This window comes from Camponotus vicinus, unplaced genomic scaffold, assembly GCF_025532165.1.
Source record: "Camponotus vicinus isolate PSW18456_S1 unplaced genomic scaffold, iyCamVici1.0 SCAF_4, whole genome shotgun sequence".
Classification (NCBI taxonomy): Eukaryota; Metazoa; Arthropoda; class Insecta; order Hymenoptera; family Formicidae; genus Camponotus; species Camponotus vicinus.
In genome coordinates this window covers 18,995,144-19,013,547 of record NW_028141976.1, presented here as the reverse complement: position 1 = coordinate 19,013,547, position 18,404 = coordinate 18,995,144, and the positions used below count along the sequence as shown (strand labels likewise).

Here is an 18,404-nt window from a genome sequence, read left to right as displayed (position 1 = left end):
AAAAAATAGAGGGTTCCATTTAAGAAATTGACGGTGACCATCACGTGACCTTCAAATGACTCTCCAAGGTCAGATCATTGCCACCATCTTATGGCCCCCTTCAAGCTACACAACTTTTGTCTGAAACATTTCTTTCTAAAGTGCATAGTTTATGAAATATTCGACCGTATCGGGACTTTTGGGACACCCTGTATATACAGGGTGTTTCATTTTAATCCGACCAGTCGAATATCTCGAAAACCAAGCCCGGGAGAGAAAAATATTTCAGACAAAAGTTGTTTGGTTTCGAGGGGGCCATAAGATGGTGACAATGATTTGACCTTGAACAGTCATTTGAAGGTCACATAAAGGTCACCTTAAATTTCTTAAATGGAATACCCTATATATTTTTGCACATTCTTGTAGCTGACATCGAGAGCTTTCCAAAACACTATAATTAAGTACCTTTTCGTTAAGTACTTTTTGAGTTATGAGGCTTGAAATAATTTCTTAATTTTACATAAACCGTAAAATATCTTGTAAAATACTCATTTTTCGATTATCTTACCTTAATACTTTTATGTACAAAATAATGAGAGAAATCAATTGGTGTAAAGAAAACACATAGTTGTTTTTAAGAAAAAATATGTAATTTGCAATTAACAATTCCATTCACCATCTTATGGCCCCCTCGAAACCAAACAACTTTTGTCTGAAATATTTTTCTCTCCCGGGCTTGGTTTTCGAGATATTCGACTGGTCGGATTAAAATGAAACACCCTGTATATATATATATATATATATATATATATATATATATATATGTACATAAAATATATATATTAATTTTTCCCTTGAAAAAATGACAGTAGTAAGACTAAGCCGGTTCTAACGCAGGGGCTCCGAGGGGGGGTGAGGGGCGAGGGGGAACCGCGGGCTGGGGGTGACGTCACGCGGAGGAGTGACGTCACGCGGGGATGATGACGTCACGTGCGGGGGATGATGACGTCACGCGGGGATGATGACGTCACGCGGGGGATGATGACGTTACGCGGGGGATGATGACGTCACGCGGGGGATGATGACGTCACATGCGGGGAAGGGGGGATCGCGCCGCGACCGGTGGACGAGGGGGTCCGCGCGGGTAGGGGGATCCGCGGCGTGAGCGATGGACGAGGGGGTCCGCGCGGGTAGGGGGGATCCGCGGAAAGAAGACGGTGGTGTGAGAAGAATAGCGCTACGTGTGGGAAAAGGATAGCGTAAAGTGTTTGTGAAGAGGACAGTGCGACAAGGATGGCATCAACGTGCGACAAGGATGGCGTCAACGTGGGACAAGGATGATGCATTGTAAGATGCCACATAGGTGGGAGCAGGACGACGCAAAGGTAAGTGAGTGAGTGATAGCGGCGATCTTGTGAATGAGAGAGAACGATAATAGCGCGAAGAGAACGCATACGAAAGAGAACTATAATATCGCGAGAACAACGTGTGCGAGAGAGAACGATAATAGCTAAGATAACGCGTGTGAGCGAGAACGAAGATATCGCGAGACTTACAACTAACGCGAGACTTATTGTTGGAACGATAGCGCGTACGAAAGAGAGAGAGAACGATATCGCTATACTTAAAACTAGCGCAAGAGAGACGCAAGGGATGGGAACGCAAGGAGAGGCGCGTAAATAAATACATTTCTTTTCAATACTAAATATAACATTTATTGTGTGCGTGTATTATAAGTAGGTATACTAGGCCGGTTCTAACCCAGGTCCTCTCAGGGGGGGGTGAGGCGCGAGGGGATCTCAGCGGCGCGGGGGAATGACGTTACGCAGGATGGAGGGGGTTTTCCGTGGCGCGGGGGAATGACGTCACGCGGGACGGAGGGGATTTCGTTGGCGCGGGGGCTGCGGGGTGGGGCGGGGACGCTTGTGTTGGATGTTTTATGACAAGTATAAACAATCATAAACCGATTGATAAACAGCGGTATTTGAAGAGGATTGGGTCTTCGGGCCTAACCCAAAATCATTTTCCCCTTTTTTTTTATTTTATTTTATCTTATTTTTTAATGAAGAATTGTAACGTATCAGCACTGATGTTCGGCTGCTTTGTACCCTTGCCGCGCGTGTGAGAGAGAGAGAATAATAATATCGCGTGCGAAAAGAATGCGTACGAGAGAGAACGATAGCGAGACTTATAATTAATGCGAGAGCACGCAAAGGATTGGAGCGCAAGGGAAAGGCGTGTAAATAATTGCAATTTTTTTTTGTTACAATTAAAAATATATAGAATTTATTTAAATGTGTGTATGAGTATTACAAATTGTGTGTGTGTGTGTGTGTGTGTGTGTACTTAATATTAAAATTATATAAAATTTAAAAATTAATAAAATATAGGAGGAAAAAAAAATGAATATAAAATAATGCGGACGGTGCGCCGGGCTGTAAGGGGGAGGCAGCTCCTGAAACAGGAAAAACGCTACATTAATTTTATCTGAATTAAAATAAAAAAAAAATAATAATTTATTTTGAGATACTTTTGATATATAATAAATTAAAAGATACTTACAATGTTATCCATGACTCATCTATTTTAATTTGTGCAAATAGGGCACATGTTGCAGGGCAATATTTGATTCAAACATTTTCTGCACTCTTTGCATGACATACTCGAATTTTCCAAATGAACATAAGCTATGGTTCTATGTTCTCGAACAGCACTAATTTCTTCAAACTGATGCGGATCTTCTAGAAAGCATTCGGTACAATATTTTGATCCATTTTCCATATAATAATAATAGGAAATGCAACATATCTTTGTTGCTTCGTTGTATGTCATTATTTCAGGTATGCTTAAATCTCGCTGTTTCTTTTGTAACCGTTCATCAAGAATATCGACACTATTGTCACTATCATAATCACTGTCCTTCGCTAAGGGTGCTATATCAGATTCATCATCTTCCATCTCTCTCCTCTCTCTCTCTATCTCCATCCTCTCCGCCACAGCTGGATCCATCCAATCATCGTAATCATCATCCGTATCGTCGTCGATGATAATTACGTTTTCTTCAGCCATTGCACAAGACCACCGAAACACAGAAGAGCAACGAAAGAAATGACACTCTAGTGCAGCAGACTCCTCTTCATTATATATATTTTTTAACATAAACGCGGGGGAATGACGTCACGCGGGACGGAGGGGATTTCGTTGGCGCGGGGGCTGCGGGGCGGGGCGGGGGACGCTTGGGGATGTGTTGGATGTTTTATGACGAGTATAAACAATCATAAACCGATGTCCAGATAAACAGCGGTATTTGAAGAGGATTGAATATTAGGGCCGACCCAGAATTATTTTCCATATTTTTTCTAGGAAGAATTGCAACGTATCAGCGCCGATATTCGGCTGCTTTGTGCCCTTGCCGCGCGCGTGAGAGAGAACGAATTCTTTCTGAGATGTAAATAAATGATTATTATGATACACCACTTATTTATTTTACACAAAGATGAAAAGGTTTAGACGAAATACAGGGAGGATTGAAGCGCATCAAGTCACAGTACATGATTTGAACGCGCATCGACACGTCGCGTCGGTATAGTAAAAGTATAGTCAAAAAGTATAGTGTTCTGTCAGTGTTGTGTGATAATATATATATATATATATATATATATATATATATATATTATATATATATATATATATATTAAATGGAAGACGAAGATCACGCGTTGTCATCTGACAGTGACTGCATTAGTGACTGCAGTGAGAACTCCACGGAATTCAGAGAGAAAATAGTGTCTGTTGCGGAAATTAATGCTTTAAACGCACGTAGTACAAAATTTTGTATCATATACAGTTATTATTCCACGGGTGGTGCTCTAGCTGTATGTCCTTCGTGTATGATTGCATTGGAAGGCGTGGATAGCCAAATGATGTATGCTATTAGAAAACATAAAATTGAGACACTTAATGCGATGGATGGACGATTCTGTTCAAGGTGTAGCGAGCCGTTGTATATAAGATTTCCATGCAATATGTGCCCAATTTGCACTCTATGAAAAAAAATGGAAAATATCGAACAGACTGAACGCGACCTGGTGGAGCGATCCAACCAAATTGCCACCTTGGGTGAATATTTTGCATGGCTACAACGATGCAACGAGTACATCGAGTCGCTGGAAGAGCAAAGTCGGATCAAACGACTACGATTATCGATCGGGAATCGACAATCATTGATTGCTCGGATCGCGCGACTCGAAGGTGCAAAGACTCGATTGCAGAGACAGTTTATGCCCAGTGGTGGTAATTACAGTGGCGACAATAACGCGGGTGCCGGATGTAGCGCGCATCAAAATGAACTTGTGTGGCGCGAGATTGATACCGCGTTCGATAACCGTATTCTGACCGGTGCTGTGATTAACGCAAACCATATCGAACCTCGTCAATTTCTCGATGACGCCAAAGACATTGTGATAGAACATGTGCAGGACGTTATAAGAAGACACAACAGTGTAAAAGTGAACACCATATTCAATGGCGAGTTTGTGGCCGGAGATAAACGCGCTAACAAAAGTATTAATACGAGAAACTGCGAACTCTTTCGCACATCCGATTTACACGAGTGGTACGAGCGCCGCGTTATCGAACCCACTCTAGCATCGCTGGAAGAATTTCAGGAACGCGATAGCGGGTGGGCATTGTCGCGAATATTGAATTTGACTGTAAATATAAATAAGTATAATCCTATGCGCGCGGGATGTCATATAAAATTGCCGCGGGAGATTATGATGAAGAGAGCAGTGATTAACGTACAATCAAAAGACAATGCGTGTTTCGCGTGGGCAGTGGTCGCCGCTCTATATCCCGCAAAAAGAAAGGCGGAACGAGAATCATCGTACCCGCATTACGCGACAGTGCTGAATTTCCGAGACATTGAGTTTCCAGTGACTGTCAATCAGATTAAAAAATTTGAACTTGTCAACGATATTTCGATCAACGTGTACAGCATCGAAGAGAAGAACAGCATTGTTCCGATACGTCTTTCGCAGCAGAAGCGGGACAAGCATGTCAACTTGTTGTACGTGGAAGACGGCAATAATGTCGGACATTTCGCATGGATCAAAAATTTATCCCGGCTCGTGAGCTCGCAACTGAGCAAAAAGGACCATAAGAAATATATCTGCGATCGGTATGTATAATTTAAATAATTATAAGTTATGTAGCAAATTGTATATAAATCTTTAATTTTTTTAAAAATTTTTATTTTCTTTTATAGATGCTTGCATTACTTTGATTCGGACGACAAGTTGCAGTCGCATACTGTCGACTGTGGAAAGATGAACGACTGCGCTATCCGGTTACCGAGCGATAAGGACAAGTGGTTATCGTTCAACAATTACAACAAGAAAGAGCAGCTTCCATTCATCGTGTACGCCGACTTGGAATGCGTTCTGGCCAAGATGGAGGAAGAGAAGAATATGTGCCAGCACCATCAAGTATTTAGCATAGCATATTATATACATAGCTCGTACAACGACTCATTATCCGCATATCATTCGCGTCGCAGTACCGATTGTATAGCATGGTTCGTCGAGCAACTTAAAATGTTAGCATTTCGTGTAAAAAATATTTTAACTACTAATGTCCCTATGGTAGATTTAACATTCGAAGAGTGTGAAAAATTTAATAGCGCTACTCAATGTCATATATGCGAAAAACCGTTCGCGCGACGATACACGCGTACGCGATCATTGCCATTTGACTGGACGGTACAGAGGTCCCGCACATTCAAATTGTAATTTAAATTATAAAGAGTCTTTCTGTATTCCAATAGTGTTTCATAATTTATCCGGTTATGATTCGCATTTCATTATCGAAGAAATAGCCACAGCGTTCGAAGGGAGAGTCGAGTTACTTCCAATAACGAAAGAGAAATATATATCGTTTACCAAAAACGTCGATCTTAAGGAAGAAAAACCAAAAAATCAAGTAAAATTACGTTTTATTGATTCATTCAAATTTCTTACGGCAAGTCTCGACAAATTAGCATCTTATCTAGATAAAGATAAACTGGATATTTTAAAATCAGAATTTCAAAATTTATCGAGTGAAAACTTCAAATTATTAACACGAAAAGGTGTGTTTCCATACGAATACATCGATTCCGTTGACAAGTTGCAAGATACATGTTTACCACCGCGCGAATCATTTTACAGTTCCTTAACCGGTGAAACTATATCCGAGAGCGATTACGCGCACGCCGAGAACATCTGGACGCGATTCTCCATTCGAACGCTAGGCGAATATAGCGATTTATATCTTAAAATCGATGTCTTGTTATTAGCCGATATTTTTGAAAACTTTCGCGACAAATGTATCGAAAGTTACGGACTCGACCCTGCGTATTACTATACTCTACCCGGATACACGTGGGACGCCATGTTGAAGCATACCAAGATTACGTTTGAATTGCTTACCGACATCGACATGGTCATGTTTATCGAACGCGGTATACGCGGTGGTCTGAGTCAGTGTTCCAACAGATACGCGCGCGCTAATAACAAATACATGGAGTCATACGATCCATCGAAACCATCGTCGTACTTGATGTATGTATTTCGATGTAAATAACTTATATGGATGGGCAATATGTCAACCGTTGCCTTACGCCGATTTTCGATGGGTCGACGACGTGTCAAGTTTTGACGTATCATCGATCGCGCTAGATTCGCCTACGGGTTATATCCTCGAAGTCGATCTCGAGTATCCGCAACATCTTCACGATGCGCACACTGACCTACCGTTTTGCCCGACACGTGACAAACCACCTGGCAAGCGGGAATTCAAACTGCTTGCAACATTATACGATAAGAAGCGTTACGTGATACACTACCGTAATCTACAGCAATGTACGCGACACGGCCTTCGCGTTACAAAAATACATCGAATTTTACAGTTTTCACAATCTCCGTGGCTTCGTAGTTATATCGAATTAAATACACATTTTAGAACATTGGCTAAAAACGATTTTGAAAAAAATTTATACAAATTAATGAACAATGCGGTATTTGGCAAAACGATGGAAAATGTGCGTAATCGTGTCGACGTAAAATTATTAACAAAGTGGAACGGACGATACGGCGCAGAAGCAATGATCGCTAAACCAAATTTCCATAGTCGAAGTATTTTTTCGGAAAATCTCGTTGCCATAGAGTTACGCAAACTAGAAATAAGATTTTATAAACCAATCTATGTCGGCATGTGCATACTAGACATTTCTAAAACGTGCTTGTACGAATTTCACCACGAGTACATGTTTCCTCTGTATCGCGACAAATGCCGAGTAATGTACACCGACACAGATAGTCTAATATATCACATCGAATGCGTCGATGTATATGAAAACATGAAGCGCGATATCAACCGATTTGATACGAGCGATTATCCAATTGATAACGCGTACGGTATACCGCTCGTAAATAAAAAGGTACCGGGTCTAATGAAGGATGAAAATAACGGTGCCATAATGACCGAATTTGCCGGACTCAGAGCAAAAATGTACGCGTTACGAGTCGATGGGAAAAAGGATACGAAGAAAGTTAAAGGCGTCAAGAGCAACGTTGTCGCGAGAACGATAACGTTTGACGATTACACATGGTGTTTGAAAGAAGAAATTGAAATGACGCGCCAGCAGTCGTGTATAAGATCGAAATTGCACCAAGTATACACAATCCGCGAGACAAAAATTGCTCTGAGTCCGTACGACGACAAGCGGTATATCGTACCCGAAACCACCGATACGCTACCGTGGGGGCATTATAAGATACCATTGTAAAATGTGTGTGTGTGAAAGAAATATTAATAAAGATTTTTGTATTTTTTATATTTCATATATTTTTATGTAATGCATATCTCATACATCATATATTAAAAATACATGTACTATCGCAAGAAATATATTGATAAGGATTTTTATGTATATTTTCATTTTTCAAATATTATATGTTATACACATATATTTTTCCAGAAAATTAAAAATAAGCACTGTATGAATTAAATCACATTGTCTTTATGTATCCAAGAATTGTGCGAATTGTCAAATCCCAACCATTTCACGTAAACCTTGTCACCCCTCCTACGCAGTACTTTCTCCACGAGATACACGTCCGGATAATTCGCGCGATGCAACTCGTGCTCGTAGAACGCTCCAGCGATAGGTTTTTTGCGATAATCCTCAAGTAGATAGCTTACGGGATTAGTATGCTGCACTTTTATAATTTTAAACATTTCGGTTGTCCAATTTGGCGTGTAACCTTTCTCAAAAATTGTCTTGTACTTGCTAACGCGTACCGAGTCACCTACTTTGAATTTTGCCGGACCCGCGATATTTACACGGTTATACACAGTAGCCAACAGTCTTTCAGCGACCGCGGGGGTAACGTCGACGGGTCGCATACCGATCGTTCGATGCTTGCGCGCGTTGTAATCCGATACGAGTCGCGGCAACGCGCTGATCCACTTGTAAGATCCGTTTAGCGTAAACATCTTCCACATGTCGTTTTTCAGCGTGCGATTGAATCGCTCAACGATCGATGCCTTCAATACTGAATATGTAGAATAGTGATTGATGTCATGTTTCCGCATGAGCCGTTGCACGTCAGCGTTATAAAATTCCTTCCCCATATCAGTCTGTAAGTTTTTCGGACATCTTTTGCTATTTCGAATTATCTCAGCGATAGCGTCAGCTGTCTCGCTTCCGCCTTTACTCTTGAGTGGTGCGGCCCACGCGTGCTTGCTCAACGCATCGATGACTGTGAGTATGTAGTGGTAACCTCTGTTGAAACGAGAGTACGGACGCATCTCGACAATGTCAGCTTGCCACAGGTCATCGTATCCCCGCACTATGACGTGTCTTCGGGGAAAATTTTTTCTCGCCGGCGCGTGCAATTCGTTCACCAACTGCCGTTTCTCTAAACTATGTTGTTTCTTCGCTTCCTCGGTTATTCCCGATCGCCGATCCATCGTTGTTTCGATTCGTCGATCAAACGATGTGTGCCCCGAGTATCACCGTGCGTTTTATCATTCGTTACTGTTCGATAGCCGTTCGATAACCGTTCCTGCCCCGTTCGATAGCCGTTTCTGACCCGTTCGATAGCCGTTCGTTACCGTTCCTACCCCGTTAGTTGCCGTTCCTGCCCCGTTCGATAGCCGTTTCTGACCCGTTCGTTGCCGTTCGATAGCTGTTCGCAGCCGTTTGTTGCCGTAATTGACCCTGTTGGTAGTCGCTTCTAAGTAGTCCGTAGCCTCGTTCACAGTCGTTTCTGACCCGTTCGCAGCCTCGTTGACAATCGTTTCTGACCCGTTCGTAGCCGTTCCAGAGTTGTATGCCGCCTCGTATGTAGCCGTTCCTGACGTGTTCATAGCCTTGTTCACAGCCGTTTCTGAGGTGTTCATAACCTCGTTCGCAGCTGTTCTTGAATTGTTCGTAGCCTCGTTCACAGCCGTTTCCTCTTCGATCACTGCCACTCATTGTAGTTCGATAACCCTTCGTTCGATAAGCCTTTATAGATGTTCAATAGCTCGTAGCTGTTTCTGAATTAGTGTTAATCGCACGCTGAAGCTCGTTTATCGCAGTCTGCAAAGCTCGCACGTCCTTCTCGAACGCAGTCAGCTTCTCGTCTGATTCTTTCTGCTGATTCTTCAACGTTTTAACGCATTGTTCCACGTACAGTTTGTTGACTGCATCGGTATCAGCCTCAGGTTGCGCTACACGGCGAATCTTGCGCGACCTCGCGTCATAGTACGTAGCGACGCGACACAGAGCGTTTTAACGCAAGTAACTTGTCACCGATTTACCCCAATGATCGCTTGTTCTAATTGCTTCATTTCTCTGTTCGAATAATCCAAATTTGTTGATGGGCATTTTTTCTCGATGCGAGTGACGTCGATCGACTGATCAGTTTCGTTGAGACACCGTTTAATTTATAATAAGGCCGACTTCGCGAAGTTCCTCTATAATCGACAGGATCTCGTTGTCGTGAGCGTTGTGGCCAGCTCGGCGCGAAGCGTCGAGCAATCGTAGACGATCCACTAGCTCGTTGGGATCGTCCCAGTGCACGTAATCGATCTTATTGTCGGTTAGCGTCATCGCGCGAGGCATGGATACTCCCGTACCGCATTTTTTCTTTTTCGATTCGATCGACATCAACGGTGCAATTATGTGTTTATACTTGTATCCCCTGTTGCTCTTTAATTGACCTTGCGCATCATATTGACGTTTATGCGCACTCGTCGCCATTAATATGCTCTTATATTTTTGCATATCGTCCTCAGTGTATATGTCATCATCGGGAATTCTCTTGAAGGTCAACTCGTATAATCCAGGTGTACCAATGTACCTCACTTTGTCTATGATTATAGAGTCATCTGCGCCGATGTCGAATCGTTTGTTACCGAGCCACATTTCATTCTTGTCGAAATAGATACCGTACACGTAATCGATCTGGGTTTTTTGTCACCACTAAGGTGAGCGCTCATGTACTTTTGTGCCAGTGGCCCGAAGTGCTCTTGTAACATTTTTTGACCTTCCAACGTTTGTAACATGTTTCGAACAGATGATGATTCGAGCGGGTTGCCCGTGGTTTCGAAAACATTTTCGATTGCGAGTGATTCGGGTATCGTGGGTTGTACGATTCTCGTTGTCGCGGACGGTGTGGAGGTTATCAGCGGTTCATCCGATGTATGCGATGTCGATAAACGATTCACCTTCAATCGTTGTCTCTTTTTCGGTGTCGTATCCTCCTCCTCCTCCTCCTCCTCTTCCTTGCACCGCTTGATGGGTAACGTTTTAATTATAGCGTCAGCGTTACTCTCCGGCTCGTTTTTCACCGCGATTAAGCTAGAGTTGTCGACGATTTTTTGTAATGGCTCGATAATAGGCCTAAAATGAGTCTTGACCGCAATATCGTCGTCGATCTTACCGGTCTTCAAAGCGCGATGTTTCTTGCGGATCGATTCGCTCGTTTTTTCAATCTCCCTCGCAATCTTTTCACGCTCGCGAATATTATCGCTTTCAGCCATGTCGACAGAGTGTCGGCAGCGACTAATCGTTTTGCGGTATCGCGAACACGTTAAATCCTTTTCTGTATCGCCCGTTTGTAAATGTGCTGTCCTTATCTATCACTAGAAATCCATACTTTTGTTGCCAACAAGTACGACATAATTCACTGAAATCCCCGTACGACATGTCGGTATTCACGTGATCGTTGTACACGTGTTTCAAGTTGGTACCGTCCTGTTTAAACAAGATCAGCAGGTTCGCGTTGTCGCGTATAAGATGTTTTGGTATTCTCGCGTACGTCTGACAGAGATAGAAGCAGTCGACGTTCGAGTGACGACCCATTGAGAAGTACTCTCTTATCGTATTTTGCTTGTCGCACGCCACGTCATCGAAGACGAAAATCGAGTTTGGACGTGCCTCGCTCGGTGGAATGACGTCACTGTTATTGGAGAACGTAAAATAGCCGATTTCGTCAATCGGCGTCAACAAATTCTCCAGATATCGATATTTCGGCTGTTGCAGCGACTTCGAGTACACGTACACGTTCTCGAAACGTACACCGTGCGGGCTTTCCAGTAGACTTATCAGAACGTTGGTTTTACCACAATTCGAGGGACCGCAAACGATCGCGCGTATAGTAGTCGGTAGCATCGTACCGTGCCTGCGCATCTCCGCGTTGTCCTCCATTGATCGTAATCTGTCGTCGCAATTCGTCACGCGTATCGTCAAAGGTTGTCGCACGAATCTCATTTTTTCAACACTACCGATTGGATCGAACGCCTGCCTATTTATAGGTGCGCGAAATCACGAGTCGCTCAGTAGAGAAAAAATGTTCGTTCTGCTATCAAGTCCTTCCGACATTCGCGATTTGAGCGTCGAACAACTACAATTTGTGTCAAAAGCTGTTCTGTTGCGAATGTGCGGTGATCACATCCACTACGTGTGGGACAAACTTCCGGAACACATAAAAGCGGATCCGGAGGTTCAGACGTATCGTCGCTGTTACGAACATTACAATCAGCCGTGGCAGGAAACGCACATCGACGGTCCGACGCCATTGATAAAGAATTGCAGCGAATGTCAACGAAAATAGGTAGAGGCCTATTAAATCACGCGATAAACGCACTTCCGATCGAATTCCATATTCCCGGCTATCAGTTTTGCGGGCCAGGCACACGGTTGGAGAAGCGATTAGTCAGAGGCGATCGAGGTATAAATCCATTGGACGCGGCGTGTCGCGAACACGATATAGCATACTCTCGAAGCAACGATCTCACCGAGAGACACACGGCGGATAAGATACTCGCTGAGAAAGCGCGGAATCGCATCGTTGCGAGAGATTCGACTCTCGGTGAGAGAGCCGCCGCCACAGCTGTCTGGACAGCGATGAAAGCCAAGACGAAGCTCGGTATGGGTCTGAAGACGAAGACGAAGAAAAAAACGGTGAAGAAACGGATACTTCCGGTAGCGAAATGCGGCGGTGTATTGCCGATTCTACCAATGTTGGGTGCGCTCGGATCCCTGATCGGTGGAGCGGCTGGTGTAGCGAAGGCGGTGAACGACGGAAAAGCCGCGCAACGTCAGTTGCAAGAGATGCTACGTCACAATCGCGCTATGGAAGGTCACGGATTATATCTCGCTCCTTACAAATACGGACGGGGAGCCTCAACGAGAAAAAAAAAAAAACGTCAAAGAGACGCTAAAAATGCCGCAGGGCGCAACTACCAACATACAATTGCTACAACTGGCAAAACGTATGCGCATTCCATATTTTAGAGGTGTTTTTATGCGCAACTCGTTACCGATCGGTGGTATATATCAAAACGAGAGCGGCATTGTAAATTTGGATAGCGTCGAAGGACCAGGTACTCATTGGGTAGCGTATGCAAAGAGGGGGAATCGCGCTATATATTTCGACAGTTTCGGCAATCTTCGACCGCCGAATGAATTGGTGCGATATCTCGGACGAAACGTTACGAAGATACAGTACAATTACACATCTGTTCAAACTTACGATCAGAGCATCTGCGGACAATTGTGCTTGCAGTTTCTTCGAACGGTCGATGCATGTGAATTTAAAGACAGATATTGCGCTATTTAACTCAGTATTCGTTAAACAGTTTCATCGACATGTCTATGACGTTCACATTGACTGGGAAGAGTAGCGTTCTCACGGCAAACTTCTTTCCAACCATAGATTTGAGCGACGGCGAATACGAGCTCGGTCTAACGGATTTTGAGACTCATCACACGATACCGAATGTGAATTCCTCGAATAATAAATTTTACTTTGGCAAAGACGACGAGGAAATTATGATTCCCGAGGGATCGTATGAGTTGCAAAATATACATGAATTTTTGAAACAAGCAATTTCACGGAAACATCGCGATAAGAAACACATTGACTATGAAGATGATGAATATCCGATAGTGCTCCGCGCTAATTACAATACAATGAGGAGCGAGATCAAATGTGCCTACAGAATAAACTTTACCAAACCCGACAACATTGGATCGCTGCTAGGATTCTCAAATCGTATTCTCGAGCCGCGAAAATGGTACGAATCAAACATGCCGATTAACATTCTCAACGTGAATATTATCCGTATAGAGTGTAACGTGACCGCGGGTGCGTACAACAACGGCATACTCGTTCATACGATACATGAATTTTCACCGAGGGTACCACCGGGATATAAGATGTCGGAAACGCCTGCCCAGATCATTTACCTGCCGATCATCGCGCGGAGCATTACGGATTTAACGTTACGCGTTGTCGACCAGAACGGACGATTGCTCGATTTTCGAGGAGAAGAGATCACCGTAAGATTGCACGTACGTATGCGACGTATGAGATGCTCGTATTGAACGGATCGAAAGACGTGAGAGATAACGCAATCTTTACGAGACCAGCAACACCACCGACAACAACAACAACAACAACAACGTCGACGTTCGCTAATATCAAATCATCCAAGAAAAAGAAACTCAGCGCATCGAACGTTGCGTTTTTACAATCTTTGGGATTTGCGGTGCGAAACAGCTGAACGATGACCGACATTCTCAACATCGGTGATGAACCGATCTTTGACAATCGTATCATCAAGATCGAGACTCACACGTACAACCCGTTCGCCAATACAACGTTCGGACACAGTGACGAGATAAGAATACCCATACAACAACAGGATCTGTATACATTGCCGTATGAGAGTTTCCTATACATCGAGGGACAACTAACGAAAACCAAACCAGCTGAAGGAAGTGATGTGGAACTGGCAAATAATTGTGCCGCATTCATGTTCGATGAGATTCGATACGAACTCGATGGCGTTGAGATTGATCGCAATAGAAACGTAGGAATAACTACTACGCTCAAAAACTATGTAACGGTATCATCCGATAGAAACGTGATTATGAAAAACGCTGGCTGGGATCCGTGGACCTATGAGAATGGACATTTCAATTTTTGCTTACCTCTCCACATGTTATTGGGATTTTGCGAGGATTATAAACGAGTGGTGATTAACGCTCGTCACGAATTGATCTTAATACGATCGCGCAACAATAATAATTGTCTGTTTGGAGATTCGACACTGGAACCTGTGATCAACATATTCAAGATACAATGGCGAATGCCACACATGCTGTTGAGCGAGATTAAAAAACTGTCGATGCTGCGTGCTCTGGAAAGCGGACGATATCTCAGCATGGGTTTTCGCTCGTGGGATCTATACGAGTTTCCGCTATTGCAGCTTACAACCAAGCATTCGTGGGCCATTAAGACCGCGACTCAACTGGAGAAACCACGATACGTTGTCTTCGCTCTGCAGACAAACCGGAAAAATATCATGTCTGAGGATACGAGTCGATTCGACCACTGCAAATTAATCAACGTGAAACTCTATCTGAATTCGGAATGTTATCCGTACGACGATATAAATCTGGATTTCGAAAAAGATGTGCCATTCTCTACGACACGTACGCGCGCTTCTGCAAGATCTATTACGGATACGAGTATCTCGAGCCGAGTCTCTCCATCTTACAGTTTCAACGTCAGGGTCCGTTCGTGATTATCGATTGTTCTCGACAAAACGAATCGGTCAAGAGCGCAACCGTGGATGTGAGATTGGAATTCGAATGTAAGGAGAACGTGCCGGCGAATACCACTGCGTACTGTCTCATCATACACGATCGTGTGATCCAGTACAATCCGTTGACCAACGTTGTACGCAAAATCACCTAAGTGATAACATCGACACAAGAGAGAGAGGGGAGGAGAAGCAGGATATAAATCGAAGTGCTGCGAGATGATTTTAGAGTTTCCCATTCCTCTCGACTGATGCATCGGGGAGAGAGAGAGAGAGAGATCTCGTCATGTCCGTACCAACGTTTGTGGATCTGCAAGGATTTATTGTCGGGAGAAATTTTGTCGTGAAGGAAGCTGCGGTTCTGAGAAAGGGATATGTTCTCTCGCATTACTTTTTCGCAAGTCTCGTACCGTGGAGCGTGCTTACAAAATCTGAGCGATGTCAAGTCTCATGGGTGATTAGAAATCATCATGGATTACAATGGGAAGACGGAAACGTTCCATATGGCTTGGCTCAGCGTGTAATTACAACAGCTGTCGTTGGTACGATACACGAAGAAGAAGAAGAAGAATCGTCTGTCGTGTACGTTAAAGGACTTGAAAAGCGAAAATGGCTGACCGATATACTAGACGATGCAGGAAACGGCTATATTATTGAAACCTTGGATGCAGACTATGAAGATATTGATTCTCTAAATAAATTAGATATTACCAATAGTATGCGATGTGGAAAACATGTTAAGAATTGCGCATTACAAAATGTATTCAAAATATTTAACTGGTGGTCGCAACGCCAGAAAGAATTGCAAGAAAATAAAATATGTAAACATTAATATGTTTTATCTCTTATTTCCCCTTCCTAGACCTTTCCATGCGTTTCTAAGAATTTTTTGTCTGAGCGTTATCCCCCCTTCTCCTAAAATTCAAAGCATTGATCCCCCCACCACATTATACTTTTGGAAGATGAGCGTCATGTATACTCGGTTATTTCTTATACGATCAGTGTCGCGTTAACACCGCTCTCGTGGTTCACTTTTCATAACTCCCAGAGAAATGTATTACGTCGAAAGAAACGGAAACAGCGGCAGCGGAAGACGTGTGAATAATTACGTACCGAGTCGTGATAAAACTCCATCGTTTGAGAACAAATGTGACGAGTAAATTTCATTTAACTTCTTTCTATTTTATATATATATTTTTTTTTACAAATTGTATTATTACTATTATTTTAATTTTAATTTTTCTGTAGCATTTCGTTGGAGCGTCGTGCGGTTCGTATACTAGGTAGACGATACGCATTGACAGCTACGGAATTCAAATTCTTCGAAATTGGTATCAACGTGGGTCCACCGAGTTACGTGGAGATTGCCATAGGAGATCATCGAGGAAAGAAACTGATATTATCTCTCGAAACGTGGAAGGGACTCTACGAGCAACGTCGCAATATTCAAAAATTACTTTGGAACAACTCTAAAGATGACTACAAATTCATAAGCGTTGGACCGCTAACAGTGAGAGTTCGTACGATTAACGACGTCAAACTCATAAGTCTCGAATCTTCAAACGTATGCTTGATGATGGTCGAATCGACATTACATCGTATGTTCGATCTCGATCAATGCATAGATGTAACTTTTGATCGATTGGGTAAAATTATCGAAACAGTTGATGTCAAGTTTACGCAATTCTCCAATATCGCGTCCACTGTAATAAATCCAAAAGAAATATCTAATGTAATACGCGCGAGTGACGCTTTCAACAAGCATCAGCTCGTTGATTGTGAGCTGGCAGCTTAGTTTTTAGTTCATAGTACGTAAGAAAAATATATATATACATAAAACATAAATAAAGAGTTTTAAGTCTAAATCATGACGTAATTTCTTCGCACGCATTTCCATCCACCCAATCCTCTTCAAAGGAATACCGCTTATATTGTTTAATTTGAAAAAAAAAAATCTAGAATTACTTATATTGTGGGAGAGGGGGTGTACCGCAAGAGCACAAAGCTATTTTGTTTGCGAAAACATGTTCCGACGCGTTAGTTCAGCCCTAATATCCCATCCTCTTCAAATACCGTTGTTTATCAATCGGTTTATGATTGTTTATACTTGTCATAAAACATCCAACACAAGCGTCCCCGCCCCGCCCCGCAGCCCCCGCGCCAACGAAATCCCCTCCGTCCCGCGTGACGTCATTCCCCCGCGCCACCGAAAACCCCCTCCATCCTGCGTAACGTCATTCCCCCGCGCCGCTGAGATCCCCTCGCGCCTCACCCCCCCTGAGAGGATCTGGGTTAGAACCGGCCTAGTATACCTACTATTATACAATTTTGTGTGTGTGTGTGTGTGTTTGTGTGTGTTTGTGTGTGTATGTCTAAAAAATAATAATATAATAATATAAAATATAAAATTTAAAAAATATAATAAAAATATATAAAACATATAAAATATAAAATTTAACGGTCATCGAACAGAAACGAACGACTGTCGAACGCAAACGAACGGTCATCGAACGGAAATGAACGGTCGTCGAACGGTAATTGAACGGTCATCGAACGCAAACGAACGCTCGTCGAACGGAATTGAACGGTCATCGAACGCCCGTCGAACGGAAACGAACGCTCGTTGAACGGTCGTCGAACGGTAATTGAACGGTCATCGAACGGAAATGAACGGTCATCGAACGGAATTGAACGGTAATCGAACGGAAACGAACGCCCGTCGAACGGAAACAAACGCTCGTCGAACGGGAATGAACGCTCGTCGAACGGTCATCGAACGTAAAACTATATTCAATTATCAAATATTTAAATGTTTTATCATGTACCACAATGTAGTATCGAAATACAATATCTGTGGCAGCTGTGTCGCGTACGGAAACACGATACTGCACACGTACATAGATAGAGATGAGGAAAGAAAGTAGAGAATAAGAAAGACGATAAAAATATATTGCATCATCAATTTATTATAAATATGGATTCGATGAATCATGATGTTTCAACCACCAATTATAAATCTTAAATACATTTTCTAAAGCACAATTTTTTACATGATTTTCACAACGTACAGTATTCTTAACATCTAACTTATTTAAAGAAGCTACATCCTCATAATCTGCATCCAAAGTTTCGATAATCACATCGTTTCTTGCATCATTGTCCATTATATCGGCTAGCCATTGCCGTTTTTCATGCCCTTTAACGTACACGAGAGGTGACGCATCATCATCCTCCCCCGTTGCACCCATCACCGCTGTCGTAATTAAACGTTTCGATTTCCAATA

The 18,404-nt window shown here is 42.9% G+C and overlaps 1 protein-coding gene across 1 annotated transcript; it reads left to right on the top strand.

The window, feature by feature from the left end:
* Positions 1 to 3,959: 3,959 nt before the first annotated feature.
* LOC145970672 (uncharacterized) lies at positions 3,960 to 13,194 on the top strand. The gene is made up of 4 exons (XM_083097540.1): positions 3,960 to 5,158; positions 5,246 to 5,689; positions 12,295 to 12,608; positions 13,136 to 13,194. Exons 1-4 carry the CDS (start codon positions 4,035 to 4,037, stop codon positions 13,192 to 13,194), a joined length of 1,941 nt encoding a protein of 646 aa, XP_082953666.1. The 5' UTR covers positions 3,960 to 4,034.
* Positions 13,195 to 18,404: the final 5,210 nt, after the last annotated feature.